The sequence below is a fragment of the Mustela lutreola genome, chromosome X, assembly GCF_030435805.1.
Source record: "Mustela lutreola isolate mMusLut2 chromosome X, mMusLut2.pri, whole genome shotgun sequence".
NCBI lineage: Eukaryota > Metazoa > Chordata > Mammalia > Carnivora > Mustelidae > Mustela > Mustela lutreola.
In genome coordinates, this window is record NC_081308.1 from 46,047,186 (window position 1) to 46,073,315 (window position 26,130).

The following is a 26,130-nucleotide window of genomic DNA, read 5'->3' on the forward strand; positions in this document are numbered from 1 at the left end:
CAGGCCTTGGTGGGAAAATGCCCACAGAACCCATTCTAAATGAGGTTATCTATCCTACCTCGCGGAGCTCTAAGCATCCCTCCCATCCCAAAGCTTTTGAGAAACTTCCACAGGACCTTTCTGCCTCTACGCGACCCCTATCCTTGCCTCCTCTGCACTTGTAGCCCAGGTGAGTTGCTCTCAGCAGCCCCTTGGCCGCCTCTCCCCACCTCCAGCGTGCCTCCCTCAAGCATCTCAGCGAGGCCGGAGTCTCACTTCCCCAGCCCGCTATTGTCCAGGCAGCACAGCCGCCCAAGCCAGCATCCACACCCAGTCGGCCAGCCAGTGAGCCGGCTGCTCCCCAGCCTCGCCAGTACCCACCGCGCCCCGCCCCGCCCCAGGGAGGACCAGGCTGGCGGCTGAGAGTCTCCTCGCCTGCTCAGCCTCCCTCCTTCCCTCCCTCTCCCTCCCGCCTGCCTCCCTCCCCCGCCCGCCCCTGAGGCAGGGACCGTGCAAATCGTGGAGAGGGGGGACAGACAGTCCGGATGGGGTCGGGCTTAAAGCCTTGGGCTCCCCACTGATAACCCGTTCTGGCTGTGGGTCCCCAACATCTTGGGACCTGGATTTGTGTGAGCTGGGGTGGTTCCCAGGCCAGGAGCGTGCCTCCGGCAGGCCCGCGGTGCCCCCGTTTTGCATCAGGACCCCCCCCTTGGATGCTCTGAGCCACCCTCCTCAACCCGGATCTAAAACCCGGGACACTGCTATCAGGCCAGCCTCTCTACCCACCCCACCCCCTCTTTCTGGCGTCCATCCCCTCCCCAACACCACCTCTGCTGCTGCCTCTGGCTGTGGACCTGCACCTCTTCCCCTTCCCCGCCAGGCCTGGGAAGCGGGGTGAGCCTGGATGAGAGCCCCCCAACCTGGGGCTCTCCCAGGCCATGGCCAGAGTGCTCCCAGAGAGGAGCCCTGGCCCCTGAGCATCTGCTAGAGGCTTGGCAGAGGCCCCGCGGGGACCGTGTCTTCTGAGGACAAAAGGCGGCGGCCAGCAGGCAGACGGGGCGGGGGGGTGGGGGGGAGGGGGACCGGCAGCCAGGCGGGCAGACGGGTAGCAGGGACCAGCCCTGGCCCCCCTCCCAGCTTGGCGGTGGCATCCAAGATGGGGGTGGGAGTGTGTAGTGGGGGAAGCACCTGCCTGGACCCTCACTTGCCAGCTAGCTGGGCACCCCAAGGCTGTGTGCTGCCCACTTGGTGTTCCCCAGCGTCCCCAGCCCTGCCCGGTGCACCCCTTCGGTGCCTGCTCCCCCTGATGTCTGCGTTTTAGACCAGCCCGGCTGCTGTATCCACGGCAACAGAAGCAGGAGTGTCACTGGCCGCCAGATCGCTGAGGGTTCCACAATGTGGCCTGGGCTGTGATTTATCCTGGGTGAGACTGCTTGAGCCCCCTACCTGGATTCCAAGACAGCCCTGCTGAGAGAGTCCAGGTAAGTAGTCAGCATCCCTCCACAAGGATGGGGGGGGGCTGAGATTTCTCTTCTGTCTCCCCACACATATTTCAGAGTCTCCATCACTGCCATGCTCTCTGTCTCTCTCTCACTAGGTTAGTGTGTCCCCCACCCCCGGTCCCCGCTCCATCACAAGGACTATTTGGAGACCTAAGCCTGGAGAGTCCTCTAGCCATCTCCATCTTCCCTAATCCCAAATGTCCCATGAGAAAGGGAACTACCACCTGTTTCCCCACTCCCCACACAGGGTCTGTCTTTATCATTGTGGTTGTGTTGGGGCATGAGGCTGTGTTAATATTCCTGTGTGTGCTAGCTATGGAAGGCATGCATGGGAGTCTCCTCAATGCCTGCACCCTGGGCAGGCTCAGCCTCCTGCAGCTGCCTCCTCTCCCTCTCCCTCCTCCTCCACTCTCCTCCAGGTTCCTTGGTCTGCATGCAGGGTATGTGTGTTTCTGTCTGTGTGTGTGAGCAGGCAGGTGGGTAGACATGACGGGAGAAACACATCCCAGAAGACCACCCCCCAGTCTTTCTTTCCTTCTTTCCTCCCTCCCTGCTTCCCTTCCTTTTTACTTTTCCCTGTCTCTCCGCACAGGTAGCACAGACTTTTGCTTGCTCCCCACTGAAGATACTGCTGTGCTTCCCAGCTAGGGGGAGGAAGCCACCATAGGGAAAGTGGGGTGGGGATGGGAAGCACTTCCAGGCGCTGGGCTGCTTGATGGCCCTGTGGGGGCCAGGACCATGCCACACAACCTGCAGGGGCCACAGTGGGGGCCCAAGCTTCCATCCAAGGCTCTTTATGTCTGTTTCACATGTCCTTGTTGTGTTTGGGACCCCCAGATCTTATGGCCTTGTGCACAGTGGCCAGTGATCCCTGTGTCTGGAAGGGCAAGAAAACCCAATACGCGGAGAATGTGGATTCTCCTTGGACACTTCGCCCAGCTCCTAGCTCTGCAACTTTAGTGAGAATGTGCCATTTATTGAACCTCAGTTTTCCCATCTGTCAAAGAGACTGGTAACCCTTCCAGTCATGGGCATGTGTGGTGATTAAATGAGTTGGTGCATGCAAATAAAGGATGTGCTTAGTAGTAGCCCTGAAATGATATCAGCAAAGCTCATGGTCGATATTGTTGATTATTCATGATTAATATTGTTATTGATTATTTGGAGGAAGAACTGGTCCCTCTTCTCCAAGGTCTTGGCAGAGATCTAGAGAGGACAGCAGGTAGGCAAATGGGGGCTGGGGAGTGAAGGGGAGGCAGGAGCAGCTCGATGTTGTCACTCTTTCTTTGTAGGTAGTGATAAGTGGTGGCTATGGGCAGAGCCTCCCACCCCCACTCCACTCCAGTCTCCTTTCCCTGTACTTGCCCCTGTGTGTGTGAACACACACACACACACGCATATGCACGCATGTGAGCATGCGCGTGCATGTACACACACACACACACACACACACACACACACACAGGCTTAAGCTCCCATGAGCTAGCAGAGGCCTGGCTTGCAGCCTGCAGCATTCCTGGCCTTGGTGATGTAGGCGTCTCCCTGTCGAGGGGAGACTTGGCAAGAGTTGGGCCTGTGGTCAGTGGTTAGCAGTGCCAAGGCTGAAGCTTCTGAGATCGCAGAGCTTTGGGTAGAGCTGGGGTGTGGCCCATGCAGCAACCAGACCCATGGGAGTACGGGTCCCAGGGATTTGCACCTACAGCCTGGATTGGCGGAGGACAGTGGGGTCTGCTGTCTGGTTTCTGGGTGTGGAGATGTGGTGGAACATTGAATGAGGGGTGGGTGGCTGGAGGAAGGTCCTCAGGGCTGAGGGAGGAGGAGGGGGAGGGGAAAGTCTGAGATCTAAAAGACCTTGTGGTGAGGTTTGGAAGGGGTGGGCTTTGGGGTATAGTGTAGACTTTTCTGAAGAAGCATTTGTTGTGTAAGGGAGAGGACCTAGCCTGTGGTTTGGAGGCATCTGGGCCTGAGAGTGGGTATATATGTGTAACTGAACGTGTGCAGTCTGTGACTATGTGTCTGTCCATGGGAATTGTGGATGTATATGAGTCATGTGTGGACCAGACCACACGGTGGTGTGTGCAAGTGTGTGAGTGTCTGGGTAGGCTTGTGTGTGCACAGGGGAGTGGGTATGACTTTGCATGTCTGTCTGGGTGAGCAAATGGGCATGTTTGATTCTGAGGCTGAGTAAGATTGTGCTTCTGTGAGCCAACAGGCCTGTTGAATGTTTAGTTGTATACGTGCATGTATCAATTTGTCTTTGGGTGTCCATTCTGGTTATATGCATATGAGTATGAGGGTTTCAGAATACCTGGTTATGCATGCCCAATTAGGTGAACATCTAGCTGTATCTGTGTACATTTGTTTGTATCTATGTGTGCACACGAGTGTAGGTATATCTAAATGGTGTGTTTGTGAGTGTAAGGGGGTGTGTGTGTCTGTGTGTCCATGCATGTATGTGTGTGTCAGTATGCTTCTGTGTGGGCGTGTCAGTAATGTACGTGTATGAGTAGGTCCATTTGTGGATGTCCATGTGGATTCTCCAGCATTTTCAATTGTGTATATGTCTGTGTGTGTGTGTGTGTCTGTGCACGCGTGTGTGTTTGAGTACATAGGTCTGTAGGCAGACCTATGGGTTCACATCTGATTAGGGAAATGTTAGTGTAGATGATCACCCTCATATAATGAGAACTAATTGTGTGGGTGGGGAGCAATGTGTGCATACATATTTTGTGCAAGAAAACATCTTTTGTGGGTATGCCCATGTGTACACATTTGATTCTGTATAGTTATGGCTGTGAGGGTGGGTCTGTGCCTGTGTATATATTCACAAAAGGCTATGTGCATAGGTGAAAGAATGCATTTGGGTACATGTCCAGTTGTGTTTGTGGGTACACTGTTATGTGTGAGTGCAAGTCTGGTTGTGGTATGCATGAGTAGCTAGATTTCATGATACCTGGTGCACATATCTCAATGTGTTTGTCTGAATTTCTGAATACAAGTGTAAATGTGTCTGTGTAGATATGCCTGTCAGTGAACATTAGTGTACGTGTGTATATATGCTAGTATGTGTGAACATCTGTCTGTGTGTGCATTTGTGTGAACATGTCTTTATACTTGCCCATGTGTTCATACATCTGTGTGTGTGTGTGTGTGAATATGCCTGTGTGTGCCACTCTGACTGTACAGGTGGGTGAATGGACCAATTTGTGCAGTTCTTATTATTTGTATATATGTGTTTGTATTTATTCTGGACCGTATGTCATAGAGCTGTTAAGTGAATGTATATACATGACATACATACATTTGTGGGTATGTGTGTATGTCTTTGCCATGTGTATGTGCTAAGTGTTACCAATTCTTGTGCAGATGTACAAGTTCTTCCATGTGTGCATGTGTGTGAACAGAGCTTTGTGTCCAAGTCTGTCTGAGAATTTAAGTATAAATGAATCTTCATTTGTTTGCATAGCTTCTCATAGGCGTGTATGAACATGTGTTGAATACACGTGGCATGCATTCTTATTATGATTGTGTGAGTGTGTTTTCTAAGTACATTTGCCTCTCCAAGTCTGGTTGTGTGCATATAGGAATGAATGATGTACATGTCTGTGTGCGTGTGAGTATGCTCATAGGAATACATGCCCCGATGTATGTGTATGTCTATGTGTATTACAATTTTTGTATACGAATACATAGTCTCATTGACGTGCAGGTACACATCTGGGTGTTGATGTACAGGAGTACCCTGTGTATATGTGAGTGTGTGAAAATGCTTATGTGGTCACATCTAGGTGTGTGTGTGTGTATACATTTGGGAGCTCACCTCTGGGTGTCATGTTTGTTCATTGTCTCATTGAGTGTGATGTCGAGTCTGGCTGTCCGTGGATATGTGGAAGTATGCCTGTATGTATACCTGTGTTTGTGAGTGAATGTGTGTCATTCGTGGGCGTTATGTCATGTGAATGTATGCAATGCCTGTATGTCTATGTTTGAGAGTAAATGGGTGTGCAGATGTGGGACCAAGTGCTGTGTGAGTGTGCATTCTGTGAGTGTGCCTATGTGTGGAAATAAGTGTAGGTATTTGTACATGTGCTGGTCTGATGGTCCATATGTAAGAAAGAGACATTTGGCATTGGACCTATGCAGATAGGTCTAATCCCTGAGGGAGTGATAGAGGAGGGTGCTTACAAGTCTGTGTGATACTTTGTGTATACCCCATCATTTATTTGTGCAAGCCTAAGACTCAGTGACACCCTGCTAGACCATATCAGCTCTGTGTAGATGTTCTACAGGATGGCAAGCTATAACACCTGAGTAATCCATGACCCTCTTCTGGGGGTTCCCTGGCCTCAACCATGTGCTGGGCTTTTGTGGGACAGTTGGGGAGTGGGTGTCTCAGGATAATTCTTGTCATCATTCACACCCAAGAAGTAGGAACCAATCATGGCTTCCCCTCCTAGGGAAGGGGGCCTGTGACCTTTTAGAAATAGATTTCTTGAAACCCAAAGACCTCCCTTCCCATCCCCCCACTCTTGGAGGCCCAGAACAAAATGGCACTGTTGTGTCTAAGTTTGGCAAATGGTTTTCACAGAGAGCACCCAAATTATGCCATCCAGGCAGAAATCTAGATGTCAATGTGTATGTATAACTGAAGGTATATCTGGGTAGACTATGGTGTGTGTATGTGTGTGTGTGTGTGTAGAAGGTGGTATATATGGTAAGAGAATGAAAGAATGAGGGGGAAAGAGAGGGACAGGGAGGGAGGGAGGGGATCTAGGTTCTGTGTATGTTAGAGTCTGGGTAAGATATGTATGTGAGACATTTGGCTATATTTTGGAGGGGTGAGTGTGAGTGTAAGTGCATGTAAATGGTGCATTTGTGAGATGCTATAAGAACATGAGTCTATTTGGGTGGAAGATAGCATGAGAGTTACAGTATGGCTGGGTGGGAATATGTGTGAGGCTGTGTGTTTTTAAGGAGTATGTGGGTATGGGTGTATCTGAGTGGTGCAAGAGAGAGTGGGGGGTGTTGGATGATGTATGTGTTTTATAATGTAGATGTATCTGTGTTGTGTTAAGAGAGATTGTGGGTGTTTTGGGTAGAGTGTGTACACGAAGGAGTAGAGGTGTAATTGCATGGGAGCATTTAAGTATGGGTCTATCTGGAAGTTTTCTAGGTGGGTGAGCATATAGGTCTATTAGGCAGTGGAAATGTGTGACGAAATATATCTAGATGGTGTGTGTGCATAAGAGAGAGAATTTGGGCACATCTGGGTGATGATGGGGTATGTGTGTGAGCGTATATATGATTGGAGTATCTATGATGGTGTGTGGGTGTGTATGTGGATGAGATGTGTGTATCACAGGTGTGAGAGAGTATGGGTGTATCTGCATTGTGTGTGTGGAGTGTGGGTATTGTGGTGTTTAAACACTATCAGGTGTTTAAGAGAGAGGGATCTGGATTGTGTGTATGTGTAAAAGAGTGTAGGTGATTCAGAGTGTGGTGGGTGTGTGACAGCATAGATGTATCTGGTGGGAGGAATGTGTAGGTGTAGCTGGATGGTTGTAAGTGTTTGGGTGTAACTGGGTTGGGGGTTATGAGTGAGTGTATCTGGACATCGTTTGTGTGAGGTGTGGATATATCTGGATGGTGTGTGAGAGACTGTAGTGGTACATGTGGGCTGTGTGTGAGACAGTGTGAGGTTATCATTTGGGTGGAGTGTGTTTTAATATGAGTGTATCTAAATGGTGGGTGGGTGAAAGAACAGGTGTTTTTGGGTGGTGGAATGTGTAGTAAGGCATATCTGGGTGGTGTGTTGTAAGAGCTTTGGTCATGTATCCGGGTGTGGATATGTGTGTGAGGGTGTTTATAATTAGATGGGATATGTGAGAGTTTGGGGGACACATCTGGATGGAAAGCACGTTTTGGAGTGTGAGTACATCTGAATGGTGTGGAGGGGATGAGAGCAGGGATGTATCTGGGCAGTGGAGTGTTTGGGGAGGGATAAATGGATGGCATGTGTGAGAGTTGGATATATCTGAGTGGGATGTGTGTATGTGAATGCAGATGTATTATGTATTTAGTGGGATGTGTGTATGTGAATGCAGATGTATTATGTATTTAGATGGTAGTAGATGTATTTATCTGGTTGATGTGTGTGTGTGTATCTCAATGGTCTGTTTGGGATGAATCTGGATGGTGTATATATGTTTTAGAGGGTGGATGTATCTGGGTTGGGCTGTGTGAGTGGGACTGTTCGGGGTGTGTGTGTGTGAGACAGAGAGTACAAGAGAAAATATGCGTGTATATGGATAGGATTTTTGTGTGAACAGGTATCTCTGGATAATGTGTAGGTATCCGTGTGTGCAAACATACTTGGTTGGGAATTTGTGAGTGTGAGTATCCGGGTTGGCTGTGGGTAAGTGTTGTGCCTTTGAATGGTGTGCATGTCATTGTGGGTGTGTGTCTTGATACCATGTGTGAAAGAGACTGTAGATATGGCTGGGTCAAATATGAGGGCTCTAGGTTAGGGATGTCTGTGGGTTTGAGCATACCTAAATATTGCGTATTAGAGTGTGGGTGTACTGAGTTGGGAGTTTGCATAAATGTGGCTGCAGCTGGGTGGGATGGCTGTGAATGTAAGTGTATTGAGGTGTGTGTATATGAGGATGGGATGTGTGTGAGAGTGTGGCTGTATCAGTATTGGGTATGTGTGTGGAAGTGGGTGTATTGGAATGGTGTGTGTAAGAAAGAGAATGTGCACCTATCTGGGTCAGGGTGTGAGTGTGGGTGTAACTAGCGAAGAAGTGTGGGTTTCTCTCTGGCCAGGCATGAGAGACAGACAGGGTATATCTGGGTGGCATGTGAAAGAGAGTATATAGGTCAATCTGTGTGGGGTGTGTGAGTGTATCTGGGTGAGGGTGTGTGCATGTGAGTATATCTTCATAGTGTGTATGAGAGTGTTTGGGTGTATTTGGGTGGGGAATGTATCTGATAATGTGGGTGTCTCTGCGTGTGAGTGTGGGTTTATCCAGATGTTTCGTGGCTGGTGTTTCTGGGTGTTTTGTGTTTGATAGTGTGGGTGTGTCTGGATGGGGTGTGTGATTGTAGGTGTGTGTAGGAACATGTACATCTTTCCTAGGGCATATATCCCTCTGCTAGAGTGTCTGTAAATGTGAGCTTATTCCTTTTTGTGTATGTGCTTACATGGGTGTGTCTATTGGTAGCCATGTATGTTGGTATGCAGCTTGTGTGTGCATGGGTTTGTGCTAGAGTGGTGTGAATCTGTTTGTGTGTGTGAGGTGAGTGTGTTTCTCCATGTAAGTTCAGTGGACAAGGTCTCTGGAGCCAGGCTCTGGGATTTGCATCCTGGTTCTGCCATTTATTAGCTGTGGGGCTTTGGGCAAGGCACCTAATCTCAATTAAGCCCCAGTTTCTTATTTGTAAAGTAAGGGTAATAATACTATCTATCATCATAGATCAGATGAGTTAATATTTGAAAAGGGCTTAGGACAGTGCCTGGCACACAGTAAGTCCTCTGCGCCATATCAGGTGTTACCTAGTACTACAATTATTGCACATACCTGGTGTGTAAGTAACAGTCTGTGTCCATCTGCAAGTGCAACAGAGTCATTTCTATGTGCATATTTGCCCCATTCTCTGTATCCATGGGTATGCATAAGTAAGTGAGCAGATTCTGTGTATGTGAGTGTTTTTGTACATAAAATTGGCTTTATACTTATACATGTCCCAGTGTGTATATAAAACCATGAGTGCGTAAGAAAGGAAGTATGTATCTAGGAGGTCAGTGGAGGGGATTTGGCCACACATCTGTATTTCCCAGTGTACATCTGGGTGTATGAATGCACACCTTTGTATCTGTAGCTATGTGTGTCCCTGTGAGTGCAGATGTTATCTGGGTTGCTGGTATGCTGCATATGTGTGCACACATACCAGTATTTTTTTTTAATTTATTCATTTGACAGAGATACAGAGACAGAGACAGAGAGCACAAGCACAGGGAGAGGCAGGGGGGGAGGAAGAAGCAAACTCCCTGCTGGGCAGGGAGCCCGATGTGGGGCTCGATCCCAGGATCCTGGGATCATGACCTGAGCCGAAGGCAGATGTTTAACCATCTGAGCCACCCAGGCGCCCCACCAGTATGTTTTTATCTGAATATGTAAGCAGGTTTGTAGTAGTCAGGATGTAAATGTGTACGTGTGAATCTTTGTTGAGTCTATACATGTAGGAGGGTTAATATCCAGGTTTATATATGATGATGGTAATGATGATGATGATGTATGTGTATAAATGATTCTGTCCATATGACCGTGTACTAGGATGTATGTTCGTGTTGTATAAGTGAATGCATAGTGTGTGCATCTGAGGATTTGTGTCTGTCTGTGTTTATAAGCATTGGTGATTATGTGGCTGTGTATGTGTGGGTCTGCATTGCTCTGTCTATGCCTGCCTGCCTCTGTGTGTGTGGCAGTGAACCTGAGCCATATGCCAGTATGTGTGAGCATACTGTGTGTATAATGTATGTGTACCGGGGCAACGTTTGTATAAAACAGTGGATTTTTAAAAATTTTTTGTTTAAATTCAATTAGTGTATTATTATGTATTATTGGTTTACCAATAATACCAATAATGTATTATTGGTTTCATAGTTGGAGGTCAGTGGTTCATCAGTCTTATATAATACCTGGTGCTCATTACACCCTGTGCCCTCCTTAATGTCCATCACCAGTTACACTATCCTCCCACTCCTCTCCCCTCCAGCAAACCTCAGTTTGTTTCCTATGATTAAGAGTTTCTTGTGGTTCTTCTCCCTCTGATTTCATCTTGTTTTATTTTTTCCTCTCTTCCCCTATGATCTTCTGTTTTGTTTCTTAAATTCCATATATGAGTGAGATCACATGATAATTGTCTTTCTCTGATTTACTTACTTCTCTTAGCATAATACCTTCTAGTTCCATCCATGTCATTGCAAATGGCAAGATTTCATATTTTTTTGATGGTTGAGTAGTATTCCCTAAAATCATGGATTATAATCTCTTAATGTAAGAGCCTGGGGTGGGGGAGAGCCTGGATCTATAGCATACGAATTGGACTTACCCTGTGTGTGAATTTCAGTTCTTACATCTATGCATGCATGATTGTGTCTGAAAGAGTGTAGATCCATATGATTTGTTGTTTGTTTGTTTTTTTAAGAGAGAGAATACGGGACTGGGGAAGGAGGGAGGAGCAGAGGGAGAGAGAGAATCTTAAGTAGGCTCCATGCCCAGCGCAGGGCCCCAGTTGGGGTCAATCTCATGACTCTGAGAACATGACTTGAGCTGAAATCAAGAGTCTGTTGCTTAACTGATGGAGCCACCCAGGTGCCCCATGCCCCACACATCAATAATCGTATGCCCCTGGTCCATACGATTTGGTTTGTGTGTGTATGTGTCTGCATGTGCCCATGCATGTGGTGAGTTTTCCTCTGCCGAGGCCTGTATTTCTATTGAAGGGTGGTTATCTGTGTGTGTGTGTGTATGTTTGTGTGTGTTTTGTATATCTTTGCACGATTTGCCGGTAGGTGGGTACCAACACACATACCTAACTTTCTGTATAGAAGAGGAGTGTGTGTGTGTGTGTGTGTGTGTGTGTGTGTACCTGTACACATTCACCTGATTGTGCTTATCAGCTGGTGTAAGTCTGGATGTGAATGCAAACTTGAATCTCGATGTACACGTGTTCCTGTGTGCACTTCTCTGTCCATGTGTGCTGGTGTGTCTATGCAGTGTATCTGGATGTGAATGTTTTAGGGCACTCCCAATCTGGCACACGGAAAAGGTGAAATATCTATATGGCACATTGGAGTAAACTGAAGAAGATTAAGGGGTACTGGGGCTTGGTGAAAAGAAATTCTTTAACATTTTCTTTACACTATACAAATTGTGATGAAGAAAATAAACAATGCAAAGTTTTAGGGGAGTTATTAAATATTGAATTTGCATACAAGTTTCAAGTGAAATATTTTTTTTATATTTTATTTATTTATTTGACAGAGAGAGATTACAAGTAGGCAGAGAGGCAGGCAGAGAGAGAGAGGAGGAAGCAGGCTCCCTGCCGAGCAGAGAGCCCGATGCGGGACTCGATCCCAGGACCCTGAGATCATGACCTGAGCCGAAGGCAGAGGCTTAATCCACTGAGCCACCCAGGCACCCTCAAGTGAAATATTTTCAGGATTTTTTCATATTACACTGAGCTCACTTCTGAAAACTTAACTTTTATTCACTAATGCAAGTTTGTAACGGTCAGCTTTCATGGCCACTTCTGAGCCTTTGATCTTGAATGCCTTTATTTTATGGTAATTTGACTCCTTTAAGGACATTTTTGTCGTGATTTGGTAAAGTAGTTTGTGCTGAGCATCAATCTTCTACATCAAGTTATTGTGTTTCTTGGTAACCCCACCCCCCCCAAAGCCAAATGAAACAACCATTAGTACTTCTGACACAGATATAAACATCTATTGTGACCTGCTACTTCTTGACCTTGGAAAGCCTGTTGATGAAGGTTAAGACCTAGTCCATGGAGGTTGTGCGACACCATTTGCCTTAATGTCTTCAGTAATTAGCTTGAATGTATAAAACATAGCTGCATGATTCTGCAAGTCAGCAAAACTCACCTTAAAAGCATCAGCTTTGGGGTCATCAGGTACCATTTGGTTTCTCTGAAGCTTTCACACCATACCAACCTTTCTTAAGAAATGCAACAACTAACTGCTTATTCATCCCTCTGTTTTACCTCCCTTTGGTAACTCACTTGTTTTTGCCCTGGCCAGGCAAAGACCCAGGTTTTATGCTCGAAAGAGCTAATGATCTCTTTTGTGTCTTGGTGATCACCACCAACAGGAAACTGCTTGCGTGAGTAGGTGGCAGCAAATGGCCAAAGAGGGTTTTTTTTTTTTTTTAAACTGGTTAAAACTCCTTTCTTATCAATAATCGGAACTTGGATAATTCATAGTCTTTGTTTTTTTTAAAGTATTTTACTTGTTTATTTGACAGAGAGAGGGAGAGAGATCACAATAGGCAGAGAGGCAGGCAAAGAGAAAGAAGGAAGCAGGCTCCCTGCTGAGCAGAGAGCCCAGTGCGGTACTCCATCCCAGGACCCTGAGATCATGACTTGAGCGGAAGGCAGAGGCCTAATCCACTGAGCTACCCAGGTGCCCAATTCATAGTCTTTGAATTTTGTGCTCAAAGAGAGGATCCTTCTTTAAATCTAACACTTCCTTCTTTTCTTTCAATTAAACATGATGTTGAAATTTCTTGTAACAAATGCACATGAATTTTGAATCCAACCCAAAATTTTCATTTTGAGTATTTCAAAATAATTTATGAACCTTTTGCCCTAAGTAGACACAGATATTGCTCTACTCATCTTACTAAGTCTTTTTTAGTTGTCAACTTAATAACACCAACTAATTTTCACTCGGGGAACCATACATGACCTCATTTCTAAGTTGAAGTTTGGCTTTGAATCCATAAAACTTGACAGTATACATTCATATATTTTTGAGTGTCTTAAAATTTTTTGATGTAATTTTACTCACGTGCTCAAAGAGCCTTTTGTTGAAATGAGTGAACATCAAATCTGCAAATGAGAATCATTCACAAAAATGCTGATAATTTTCTTTTTTTTTAACATCTTAATTTAATTTTATTTTTTTCAGTGTTCCAAGATTCATTGTTTATGCACCACACCCAATGCTCCATGCAATACGTGCCCTCCTTAATACCCACCACCAGGCTCACACATCCCCACAACCCTTCCCCTCCAAAACCCTCAGTTTGTTTCTTTTAGCTCATAAATTTTTGATAGAATTCTTACACACTTAAGTTTAAAACAATAGAGAAAAGTGTACTGATCCCAAGGCTTCACAGAAATCCAACACACAGGTGGGTAGTAACTTGGATTTAATCAAATTCACCTAACATCATTTACTGTGGAAATTATACCTATAGGTAAACTTTTATAGGTGAGTGCTCCTTGGTGCATGAATCTTGGCATTTTCAGAACAAATTCCAGATGTAAACTTCATGCCATATCAACAGCAGCGTCAGTCCACAGACTAATGCAGAGTTTCCACAATAATAGAAAATATTCGTGTATCACTTTGAATATTTCAACCTTGAATATTCACTTTGAATATTTCAAATATTGAATATTTCAACCTTGAATATTTCAACTTATTTTAGTGCTTCTTGCATTTCTCTTCAGGCTCTCTGACCAGTACTATGAATTGAACACAATTAATCAATATTTAGAGATGCATCAATATAAAATGAAAACCCTTTTGATTCATCAGTCTTCTGAGTTAGTGTCATTTCAGCGTCTTTTGACCCATCATCACTGTGTCTCCTAATAGCAATAATTGAAAGTGACCTCTTTCCTATCTTTTTACTTCATTGGTCACAAACATGATGTGTACAATTTCCCAGCAGACTGCTAGAACGTTCCTGGCAGAACGCTGAGATACTACTGGAAGGGGCATCTTAGCTTTGCTTGTTAATCAGGCAATCCTGTCACTAGCTGGTTAAGCTCTATCTAAGAATTTTCTAATCCAAATTAAAAAGAGAAAAGAAGGGAGCGCCTGGGTGGCTCAGTGGGTTAAAGCTCCTGTCTTCAGCTTGGGTCATGGTCCCAGGGTCCTGGAATAGAGCCCTGCATCGGGCTCTCTGCTCAGCAGAGAGCCTGCTTCCCTTCCTCTTTCTCTGCCTGGCTCTCTGCCTACTCGTGATCTCTGTCTGTCAAATAAATAAATAAAATCTTTTTTAAAAAAAGAAAAAAGAATGTTCTAACCCATTTCATAAAAGAGTCAGATTTCTTTTTTTTTTTTTTAAAGATTTTATTTAAGGAGTCAGATTTCTTAATGTGCATTTTCAGATGCTTTCTAAAAGTCCAAATATTTCTCTTTGTCAGAGTGCTTCATGGCCAGTTGACCAACATAGCCTACTAGGAAATAAAGTTTCTTTTTAAAAATCTTTTTAATTTAAATTCAGTTAGCCAACCTACAGTACATCGTTAGTCTCAGATGTAGTATTCAACAATTTATCAGTTGCACATAACACCGAGTGCGAAGTTTCTTTTGATAACTGTTCCACACAAAATTGGACACACAGACGGCGGATGAGAGGGCTTATTTGGGAGCTGGGTCCAAATTTCAGACAGTCCTTATTAAACTGCTTAAATCAGGGACAGCCTGGAGTTTTTGGAGGGGAGACTGTGTTTGTCTTGTGAGTCTCCTGATTTTCCAGCTTTAATTATAAAATCAATTTTGATGGGAAAAGAAATGTCTTAAAAATTAAGTCTACTTGAGTGTGCCTGCGTGGCTCAGTGGGTTAAAGCCTCTGCCTTCAGCTCAGGTCATGATCCCGGGGTCCTGGGATCGAACCCCACATCGGGCTCTCTGCTCAGTGGGGAGCCTGCTTCCTCCTCCCTCTCTGCCTGCCTCTCTGCCTACTTGTGATCTCTGTCTGTCAAATAAATAAATAAAATCTTTTAAAAAAATTAAGTCTACTTGAATATGAAGTATTGAAGGGGTCAGCAGATACTAGTGACTTCTGAAAACTGATTTAAATAAAAAAACAAATTTGAGGTCTCCTGCATTCTTAAGAGAACAGCATTTTGGAAACAAAGCCTTAAAGTTTGGTCTAGCTTTCTCTTTACTGGGTCAATTCAATTTAACCACAGTCAGGCTTTATTCTTTTATTGACAAATGTTTTTACCTAAAACAAAAGATAATAATTTATTATGAAATAAATTATGAAATCCCACCAATAATCCGATTTTGCTAATTTTTAATACTAAAAGCCAATCACAAGTTAATCAGTAAATAAACGAAGAAATAATAAAAATTACATTGTAACATTTTTAAAAGAGTCCTTTTCAAAACACCACAATATAGTTATGGATGAATGGTATAATATGCTTCTGAATACTCTGGAAGTGGGGGAAGTGGGTGAGGTTATAGGCAAAACAACATCCTAAGGGTTGATCATTAGTGAATCTGGGCAATGGGTGCACCGAAATTCATTACAGGACTCTTTCTACTTTTTTTTTCTTTTTAAGATTTTATTTATTTGCCAGAAAGAGAGAGCACAAGCATGGAGAGCAGCAGGCAGTGGGAGAAGCAGGCTTCCTGCTGAGCAAAGAGCCCGACATGGGGCTCGATCCCAGGACCCTGGGATCATGACCTGGGCCGGAGGCAGATGCTTAATCAACTGAGCCTCCCAGGCATCCCTCTTTCTATTTTTTTATATCTGAAATGTTTTAGGAGGAAAAAGTTTTTTTTTATAAAGGAAGAACAATCAGGGCAATTAACAAAATAGTTATATTCTCTTTATATATGCAACTCTATAAAATTAATAATAATAACTGTCATGCAACTATTTTTATAGAAAAAAAGTTGTGAAAAAATTTAAATAAGGTCAAATTAAAAAGAAAAACAGGTGTTGTACATGTATGGGCAAAACCAGAAAACCTACTGATCACAGTGTGGCAATCAAAGTAATAATCAGACTATCTGGGATGTTTCAGCAAGAAGCGATCCAAACATTTACAACCTCCCTTTGACCCCCTAGAACCTCTCTTGGTCTGGTTCCCTGCTGTGAGCTAAGAAGCTCTGCGAATGTTTCCACCTGAGCCTGAAGGAGTCGGCTGGTATGTGCATGTGTGAGGGTTTGTCTCTGTGTATAGACCTGTTGCAGGGTGTTTATATCAAGTAATGTGAACAAGCGCGTGTGTGTACACATCTGTGTGCAAGAGTGTTTGTACACAGGGGCGGTTTTTCTATTTGTGGTTGGTTGTGCTTGCACATTGCAAGGGTGTGTGTGTGTGTGTGTGTGTATTGGAGCTGGTATACTTCTCTGCACAAGTGAGTATGTACACGAATGGGTATCTATGTACCTGTGCCAGGATGTACTTGTCTTTTGGTGAGCGTGCCTAATTTATGTGAAAGGGTTTGGATTAGTTGGCCTCTGTGTGTTAGAGTATGTATGTGTGTGTATATATGAACAGTTTTTGCTTGTCTTTTTTTCTCTGTGCAAATATATCTGTGGGTATCTGAGGGGGATTCTGTCTGTGTACATGTGTGCCGAGTTTCAAGTGCATGTGAGTATGGTGACATATGTAAGTGACTTTGAGTATTATTGTGTAACAGTTTTTGTATGTGATGATATAGGTATGTCACTGTGTACATGCCTGTGTCACAGAAGTTTTTCTGATTATGTGAGAGAATTTAAATAATTAGGTAGATTGTATATATGAGTCTCTGTGTGAGTAGGTTTGCATATGTGTATCTATCTGTCAGGATTTGAGTGTTCATCTGTGTGTGTATGTATGTATGTGTGTTAGGGGAGTTACAATTGTGGGTTTATGAGCCATTGCACATGTGTGTGTGTCTGAGTGTGTCTGTGTATATGAGCAGTTCTCAGCCCCCTCATACCTAACACTCTATTTTACATACCATATTTTGTAACACCCATTAACAATACAAGCATGAAGTTCTTAGATAATATAATCTCTCTGCACATGTAATTTCAAAAAGAAAATCCATATAGTATTTCATATGATATGCATATTTTCTGAGCTCTAAAACCAAAAAAATTAATTAAAGGAAAGTGATTTATAAGGTAGTAATTTGTATTTTGATATGTGAAGCTTTGAACATGCAACTCCTCAGGAAATTCAATAAGGTAGTTAGAGGCTTGTAACATCTTATGAGTAAATGTGTTTTTGGAAGGGGAAAAACCAAAATGTTTCCCCTTGCTCAAAGTGCAGGAAAATGACAGGCAGAGGCCTAGGGGTGATATTTTCTGAAATAGTTAACAACTCAAAGAAAGTGCTCTCCCAAACAAAGTGCAGTCTCCTTTGGACTTAGCTGACAGCTATTTTCCTGAATAATTCAGGATATATTAAACTAGGGGGGATTTTGTGAAATAGAGTTCTTAGATTCAGGTTTCAGTTCATTACAAACCCAAAGTCCTAGGGGATTCTGGACATATGCTGAGTGTGTAGAACCGCCCCACACATCACTGGATGGCCAGCATCCTTGCCCTGGACCCCTAAATGTTAGAAGTACATCCTGCACCCCAGCCTTGTGGCAACCAAAAATGCTCCTGCAGATTTCCAAGGTGTCCCCTAGGGGGCAGTAATGCCTATGTTGAGGACGATGCCCTGGCATTTAGGCAGGTTATACTCTGTCTGTGGAAGAACATATACGGTGTGTGCATGTGCATGTGCGTGTGAGTTGATGTCCCTGTGTGTGAGCCGGTTGTTGTCCGTAGGTCTCCACAACAGGATCCTATGTGTCTGTGTGAACGTGTGTGTAGTTGTCTGCATATCTTTCTTAGGGCGTCGGGGCATAGGCAAGTGTGTATGTGTTTGCATCTGCTCACACTTTTAGCCTAGGATGGGCCCAAGCTATGGCTGCCAGTCGGCTTAGAACCCTCTCCTCACTTGTAGAGTCGCCCCAGCTTTCTAGGCAACACCAGGATTTTGTTCGTTTGCTGCTATTGTTTTGTGTTGTTTTGTTTCATTTTAGTGTGTGTTTGCTTTGGTTTGCTTTGGTTTGCTTTCCCTGAGACTCTGGGCTACAAATTATCCACCTTCTGGATCTTAGTGTGTTTCTCTGTGTCTCCCTCTCTGTCTTTATTTCTGCTTCTCTCTGTCTCTCTCCCAACCCGTCTCTTTATCTCTCTCTTCTCTTTCCTGGCATTATCCCTCACCTATCTCTCTCTCTTTGTCTCTCTTTCTCCTTCCCTTCTTCCCTCTCTCCTTTTGTCTCTCTCACTTTCTTCTCTTTCTTTCTCTCTCCTTCTCTCTCTCTTTTTCTCTCTGTCTCTACTTTTCTGTCTCTATTTTTCTTCTTTCATGCTCTATGTGTGTGTCTCTCTCTTTTTTCCCCTCACTCTTCTTCCTCCTTTGTCTCTATTTCTGTCTTTTCCTGTTTGTGTGGAAGTCCTGGTCCCTTTCTCTGTTTATTTTTCCCCTTCTCCCTCCTATGTCTCAGTCTCTTTCTCACAAACATCTCTCTTCTGTCACTCTCTGCATGCTTCTCTGATTCTCTTTTATATTCAATCTCTCTCTGTCTCTAATGCTTTCCCCCTGCTTCCCCTCAAGGCTGAGGAGTGTGTGTGTGTGTGTGTGTGTGTGTGTATGTACACATTTACGCACACCCAGCTGTCAGCTGGTCCACAGTTCTGTGGGAGCTATTAGGCCTTGAGGGGGCTGAAAGGGGACCCACGAAACCCACTTCTCCCAAGCCCCTGCCCTAGCATCTTCTCATGGCTTTTTGGCACTGTGTCTGAGACTTCAGGGTGCCATGAAAAAGCTTGGCTCCAGGTGGCTGTGGCAGGCCATGTTGGAGCAATCTGGGAAAAAATACCAAGGGGTGACTTCCTGGGAGAGAGAAGGTAGAAAGGTTCCACTCAGCCCCGTGTCCCTCAACCTCAAGCCCAACCCAGCCCGCAAAGTTCTGAGCTTCTCCAGCTTGCTGCCTTCCCTTTGGAACCTACCATGTTACATCATCACACTCCTTGCCCTCCTGCCCCCGGTCCAAACACACCAGAAGCCCTCCTGCCCCCCGCCTCCCGCCACCAAGCCTTGCCTGTGCCCTCTCACTCCTGTACTGCCCAGGCTGCTTTTTCAGCAAATCCTACCTGGATGCCTCCAGGCAGCCCTCCCTGAGCCACCAGCTGTTTTAGTCCCTCAACCAACTGATCTGACAGCCTTTGACTGAGGGCCTAATGTGCTATGCACTGCTCTTCTAGAAGAGAGTGTCTGAGTCTCTAATCCCTGTCCTGTGGAGCTTTCATTCTAATAGGGAGAGGCAGACAATAAACCGAATTTTAAGTAAATTATATAATGCATTAGAAGAGGTAAGTTCTACGAAGAAAAATAAAGCAGAGCAAGGGTCACAGAGTGTTGTTGATTCTCACCTGAATTACTGTAGGAGTTTCTTATGTAGTCTCCCTACTTCAACCTTTGCCCCACCTGGTTTGTGCTCCTCATACCAGCAAGGGGGATCTTTTTCAACCCCAAGTCATATCACACCTCACCTCTGCTCCCTTGGCTCTCATCTCATTCAAAGTAAAAGTCCTCACCATGGCCTCCATGATCTGGCCTCACCACCTTTCTGACCTTACCGCCCACTGCTTTTTGATCACTCACTCTGTTCCAGGAGTAGTGGTCTCCTTGCTCTTCCCCAAATACACCACGTGTGATTCCACCTCGGGGCATTTGTGCTAGCTGTTTCCTCTACCTAGACTTCTCTTCTCTCCAATACCCACATGGCTCACTCTCACCTTATTTAAGTCTTTGCTTAGATGACATCTCCTCCATGAAGCCTTCCCTGTCCATTTCATCTAAAAGTAGACCTCCTCCACCCCTAGGACTTCCTAACCCCTTTCCCTCCTTTACTTTTCTTTTTAGGAACTTATCATCATCTGACCTACTATACTCTACCTGTATGTCTTCTTTATCAATTAGAATATCAGCTCCATAAGGGCAGGGGTCCTTTTCTATCTGGTTCACAGCTGCGGCCCCAGTGGCTGGCACAAGTAGATGCTCAGTAAATCGTTTTTCAATGAATGAATGCACACAAGCACACTCACATCTTTATAGTCACAATACTCCCTCCCCCACTTAAAATAAAAATCCAAGTCCGGGGGGCCTGGGTGACTCAGTCGTTAAGTGTCTGCCTTTGGCTTAGGTCAGGTCATGGTCCCAGGGTCCTGGGATCAAGCCCTGCATCAGGCTCCCTGCTCAGCAGGAAGCCTGCTTCTCCCTCTCCCACTCCCCCTGCTTGTGTTCCCTCTCTCGCTGTGTCTCACTCTGTCAAATAAAATCTTTAAAAAACAGACAAACAAACAAACCAAGTCCGTGTCATGGCCCACAGCCCTGTATAATCTGGCTCCAGACCCCTTTCTACTTTATACCACTGTCTCCCCTGCCTGACCTTTTCCAACCACACTGGTCTTCCCACTCTTTCTTGAGCATGCTAAGTGCCTTCCTGATCATGAATAAGAAAGCTCATTTAATGGCTGGCTACCAGCATCAACAAAAAATCGTGAAATAGAACAGAACTAACGGAGTACATTACACAGAGGGTCAGTTGTGTTTTGTGAAACTTTTGGTTCAGTTATGTGTGCACGTATGTGTATGTGTACGAGGTTGTAATGTAAAATGTTTGTCTTACTATGGGTAGCAGTTAAAAAAGTTTGAAGAACATAACCTTAGGGCTTTGCAAAGGGGGAGAAGAGCTGCACCAACACCCCTGCCCCACAGACCCACCAATGGAGGAAACAGGTAAAGGAGAACATCCAGAGAGGTGAAACAGCCTCCTCACCCAGCAAGGAGGGGGTAGGAGCAGGAGCAGGAGTGGGCCAGGGGCAGGACCTGATACCAGCCGGGGAATAAGTGTGGAGACCAGGTAGACCCATTAACACTGCCCTTTCTGTTTCTTCCTCACCTTTCCATCTGTATCTCGCTGTCTCTTTTTCTTGTGTTTCTTTCTATCTTCCCCCCCATCTTCCTCTCTCTCTTTCTCTCTCTCTCTCTCTCCTTCCTTTCCCTCTCTCCCTGTCTTTCTGATTCCTTTTCTTCTTATCTCTGCTCATTCTCATCCCCACATTTGCCTCTCAATTTGTATCCATTTATATCTTTGTCACCATTTTCATTTCATTCTATCCTTTCTTACTCTCTCTCTGTGCCTCTGTCTGGGTTTTTCTCTCTGGCTCTCTCCTGCCATCATCTCTCTTTCTCTCTATGTCTGCGTCTCCGCCATTATCCCCATTTGCAGGTGCAGCCCAGCAGGACAACTGATGGAGTCCCCCAGGACCCATCGAATACCAGACTGGCTGATCCCATAGGGTTGGGAGCAGCCCCTGCCCCTCAGTATGGCCAACACAACTGGAGAGCCCGAAGAGGTGAGCGGCGCACTGTCCCCGCCATCAGCATCAGCATATGTGAAGCTGGTGCTGCTGGGACTGATCATGTGTGTAAGCCTGGCGGGCAACGCCATCTTGTCGCTGCTGGTGCTCAAGGAGCGTGCCCTGCACAAGGCTCCTTATTACTTTCTGCTGGACCTGTGCCTGGCCGACGGCATACGCTCTGCCGTCTGCTTCCCCTTTGTGCTGGCTTCTGTGCGCCACGGCTCCTCATGGACCTTCAGTGCACTCAGCTGCAAAATTGTGGCCTTTATGGCCGTGCTCTTTTGCTTCCATGCGGCCTTCATGCTGTTCTGCATCAGCGTCACCCGCTACATGGCCATCGCCCACCACCGCTTCTACGCCAAGCGCATGACACTCTGGACATGCGCAGCTGTCATCTGCATGGCCTGGACCCTATCTGTGGCCATGGCCTTCCCACCCGTCTTTGATGTGGGCACCTACAAATTTATCCGTGAGGAGGACCAGTGCATCTTTGAGCATCGCTACTTCAAGGCCAATGACACGCTGGGCTTCATGCTTATGTTGGCTGTGCTCATGGCAGCTACACATGCTGTCTATGGCAAGCTGCTCCTCTTCGAGTATCGTCACCGCAAGATGAAGCCAGTGCAGATGGTGCCAGCCATCAGCCAGAACTGGACATTCCATGGCCCTGGGGCCACCGGCCAGGCTGCTGCCAACTGGATCGCTGGCTTTGGCCGTGGGCCCATGCCACCAACCCTGCTGGGTATTAGGCAGAATGGGCACGCAGCCAGCCGGCGGCTGCTGGGCATGGACGAGGTCAAGGGTGAAAAGCAGCTGGGCCGTATGTTCTACGCGATCACACTGCTCTTCTTGCTCCTCTGGTCACCCTACATTGTGGCCTGCTACTGGCGAGTGTTTGTGAAAGCCTGTGCCGTGCCCCACCGTTACCTGGCCACTGCTGTTTGGATGAGCTTCGCCCAGGCTGCTGTCAACCCGATCGTCTGCTTCCTGCTCAACAAGGACCTCAAGAAGTGCCTGAGGACTCACGCCCCCTGCTGGGGCACAGGAGGTGCCCCGGCTCCCAGAGAACCCTACTGTGTTATGTGAAGCAAGCTGGTAGACAGACAGGCAGGGAGATGGTCATGGCTACCGTGATGGAGCCAGCAGTAAGGGAAGGGTGGGCCCCATATAGGAGCCTTTCTTTCTGAGCTCCAGCCCTAGCCCCTTGAACCACCCAGAATCTAGGCATCTTTGCCGACACCTCCCCAGGGTTGGAGACTGGTGGGGGACTAGAAAAGAGGCTTTTCTAATTCTGTGGGGCCTGTCTCCGCTGCCTCCTTCTCCACTTCTACAATCTCTCCCCTTCCCCCTCCCCCCTTTTTCTCTCTTCCTTTCTCAGAAGTGACAATTCAGAAAAAGAAATTAAGACTGAAAATGCAGGTTTTTCTACTAACAGCTGAGGAGACGGGCTTTCTTGCTTTAATGTCTCTCCTTCTGACATTGTCCAGAAGGGGGAAATTTGTTCTGTAAAATAGACTTCCAGAGCTCTTATTGCCACCTCTGCTCCCATGCACCCTTCCCTTCCGAGTCCTTTAGCAAGGGCTGGATTTTGAGGGAGAAATTTATCTGCTGACAACAGGGACCAAAGAGGGTGCTGGGTCCCCCAGGAGCAGAAACGTTTAATTGCTATGTTGTGTGCGATGTTGTTTTAAGCTAACCCTGGTCCCAAGCCTGATTTCCTCTCCCTCCCCACCATGTCCAGACCTCCCAAGTGTTTCTTGAGCATCTGTTCTAGAAGACATGAGGGGAGGGAGAAGGACCTCTGGGATGGGTCCATGCTAGGTGAAGAATGGGATGTGAGCTGCACGCATCGAGCTGAAGAGACCCGAGCTTGGCTGCATTCTTTCGAGCTGCCTCCTGGATCCCCAGTCCCCAATTCTTCTTCCTGAGGATGGAAGTCCACTCCAGCCTCACTAGGGTTAATATGGGTGCCATATAGGCAGGTGCATTCCCCCAGGGAAGTGTAGGAAGAGAGCAAAACTCCCCAGAGTAACTGGATCCCAGTGCCTGGGTCAGAGCAGAACTCGGCCCCAGAATTGTCTCCTGGGTTCACACTATTCTCCTGAGGATGAAAAGTTGGGGGATAGCATAAGCTTCAAGGCACTGTGGACTGGAGTCCATTCCTATCTGACCTCGTTTGGTCCCCTTCAAGCCTCGGGGGTCTGTCTCAAGCCCCTCTTGGTAGCCCTAGGCCTTCTGGGCCCTCAGCCCCCAACTTCCTTTCCCAGAACAGCCCTTCTCCCTCTTTTTCCCTCCACCCAAAATGGAGCAGACTGCAGCCAGATTCTCCAGGTGGGAGAGCCCAAGCCTCCCTCCCAGGGCAGAGTCCACTCTGGGCTCACATCACTGCCAGTTCTTATGGACTGGTGAGCCAAGCTGGCATTCTTTTGCCTGGCCTTGCCCAGATTCTTTGTCCCCCTTCCCCCATTTCCTGGGGGAGGGGGAGATCTGTATTTATCTATCCTCCTTTCCCTTCCTGATAGAAGCTGTTGTCCTAAGCTCTTTCCCTACCCCCAAGACAGCCCCAGAATTGGGGAAGCCTTGACCCAAGAGGAATGGGGAGGGCACTCTAGGCAGGAGAGACATTAATGAGCCTGGCTGTGGAGTGGCCCTGGAAAGGCAGGCCAGAGTGGCTGAGAGGCTGGGGTGGAGGGTACCTGTTCTCTCAGTGATAGTGATGGGGGTGCCTTTCCCAGGGAGTGGGGTGGGAGGGAACCACAGGGGTGGGAGTAGGTAGGGTACATTCTGGAGGGTTTTCCTCCATTTCTTTTTTCTATCTGCCTGGATTCACCATTGGATTTTGTAAATGGAAAACTGAAAAGAACAATGCTATATTGGATGTCTTCTCTTTCTGACTGTGTGTGTGTGTGTGTGTGTGTGTGTCCTGTCTGCATGACCACATGTGAGGAGGTATGGTCAAGTGGGACTGTGTCTGTGGACTTTGTGTGGAGAGGCACCACTGCCTGGTGCACACATGTGAGCAAATGCTGTATGTGGAGACATATGGCACACACACACACACACACACATACATGTATGCACCTAATTGAAAGGAGACAAACTAGAGTATGCGTCTGCAGTAGGAAGTAGAGTGGTCGGAGGATAGAATTTTAGAACCATACATATGTATGCAGCAAGAGGGTAGACTCCCATCTTGTAAAATCTTACTCCTTTGGCCCAGGCTCTGAACATGGAGGACAGGATACTTGAGAACCCTATCTCTTCCATAGCCTGGAGAGCCCTGGGTACCATCCAACTCCTGTGTCAGTCTCCTTCCGAAAACGGGAACAAGGTGTTCCTGAAAGTGGACCACTTTGGAGACTAGGGACTGGGAATTGGGGATCAAACTTGAATGGGGGAAATAACGGGGTTAGAAAATGTCCCCTACAAGTAATGGCTTCTGGAGGGACTACTCAGTCTGGGATGGGAGCCCTTCCGAAGTGTCCACTGTATACATCTGGGACTTTAGTAAGCTTTGACTAAATTCAGAGGAGGGATGTTATGGGGGGCGGGGGGAGGAGCCAAGCCTGGGAGTCTACCCAGCTAGCCTGCTCCCTGGGCCCTCAATTTACCGTTTATTTACTTATTCTCTCAGGTGCACAGAATTGAGTAGACCATACTCCTCAGTTCTTGGCACACTACATCATCGTTGGTCCATGCGAGTCCCTTTTCTTCTTTGTTTTGTTTTGTTTCTTCCCCCTTCATCACCCATCCCTGATCCAATACCCCCTCCCATATAGGCACCCACTCTTGTGTATTTAATGTATGTCCTTCCAATTCACCGTTCATGTGTTTATTTACATATATGTGTATCTGTGAAAAATATATGGTATTGTTATGTTTTAATTTACATAAACAGTATTGTACTATAAATCTTGTTCTGTTTCTTTTTTCACTAAACATTCTGTTTTTGAGAGATCCAGCCTTGTTGCTGTACGTAGATCTAATTCATTCTAGTGGTCCATTTTCTACATCTATCACATGTTTCTTATCCATACCCCTGGTGATGGGTCTCTAGGTTGCCTCCAATTTTCTGCTACCACAGAAAGGCTGCAATGGGCAGTTTCCTACATGTCTTAAAGATGCCTAATTTAGAGGACAGGAAACAGTGTCTCTGAGGACACACCCTCAGAGAGAGGGAGTGATTTGGTTAGGGTTACAAAGTGAGGAGCACACCCGTGATGTGAATCCCAGACCAAATCCAGAACCCCACCACCACGCCAAAGGAAAGACCATCAATCTGACCCTCCAAAATCTAAAATACAATTAAAAGCGGCATATACTGAGGAAAGGATTGGAAGGAGGGCAAGTATAAAGTGGACGAAGACAGAGAAAATCCTAGAAAAACCTGGTGGATGAACGGAATCACAATCATTTTAATGACGCAGACGAAGTTACTTTTTGTGTGTGATTATTTCTAGAGCCATTTTGCAGAGAGGCAAAAAGCCACGTCAAAAATCTGGCCCCAAACCAAAGGTCCTAGGTTTCTAAATTCCAGGCTTCTTTAGGGCAACCCTAGCCCCGGGGGCCACATTTCAGATCTCCACAGAGGCAAACGCCGGGAATAGAGAAAGGGACAGATTTAAGAAGTGCGTAGTTGTTGAGGGGAGGGCAGAGAAGGGGGGAAACGATAG

The 26,130-nt window shown here is 46.2% G+C and overlaps 1 protein-coding gene across 1 annotated transcript; it reads left to right on the top strand.

Moving 5' to 3' along the window:
* The first annotated feature begins 667 nt into the window (after window positions 1–667).
* Window positions 668–25,369, top strand: GPR173 (G protein-coupled receptor 173). Its single transcript, XM_059157694.1, has 2 exons — window positions 668–1,460; window positions 21,325–25,369. The coding sequence occupies exon 2, from the start codon at window positions 21,422–21,424 to the stop codon at window positions 22,541–22,543; it is 1,122 nt and encodes a 373-aa protein (XP_059013677.1). The 5' UTR covers window positions 668–1,460; window positions 21,325–21,421; the 3' UTR covers window positions 22,544–25,369.
* The last annotated feature ends 761 nt before the right edge of the window (window positions 25,370–26,130 follow it).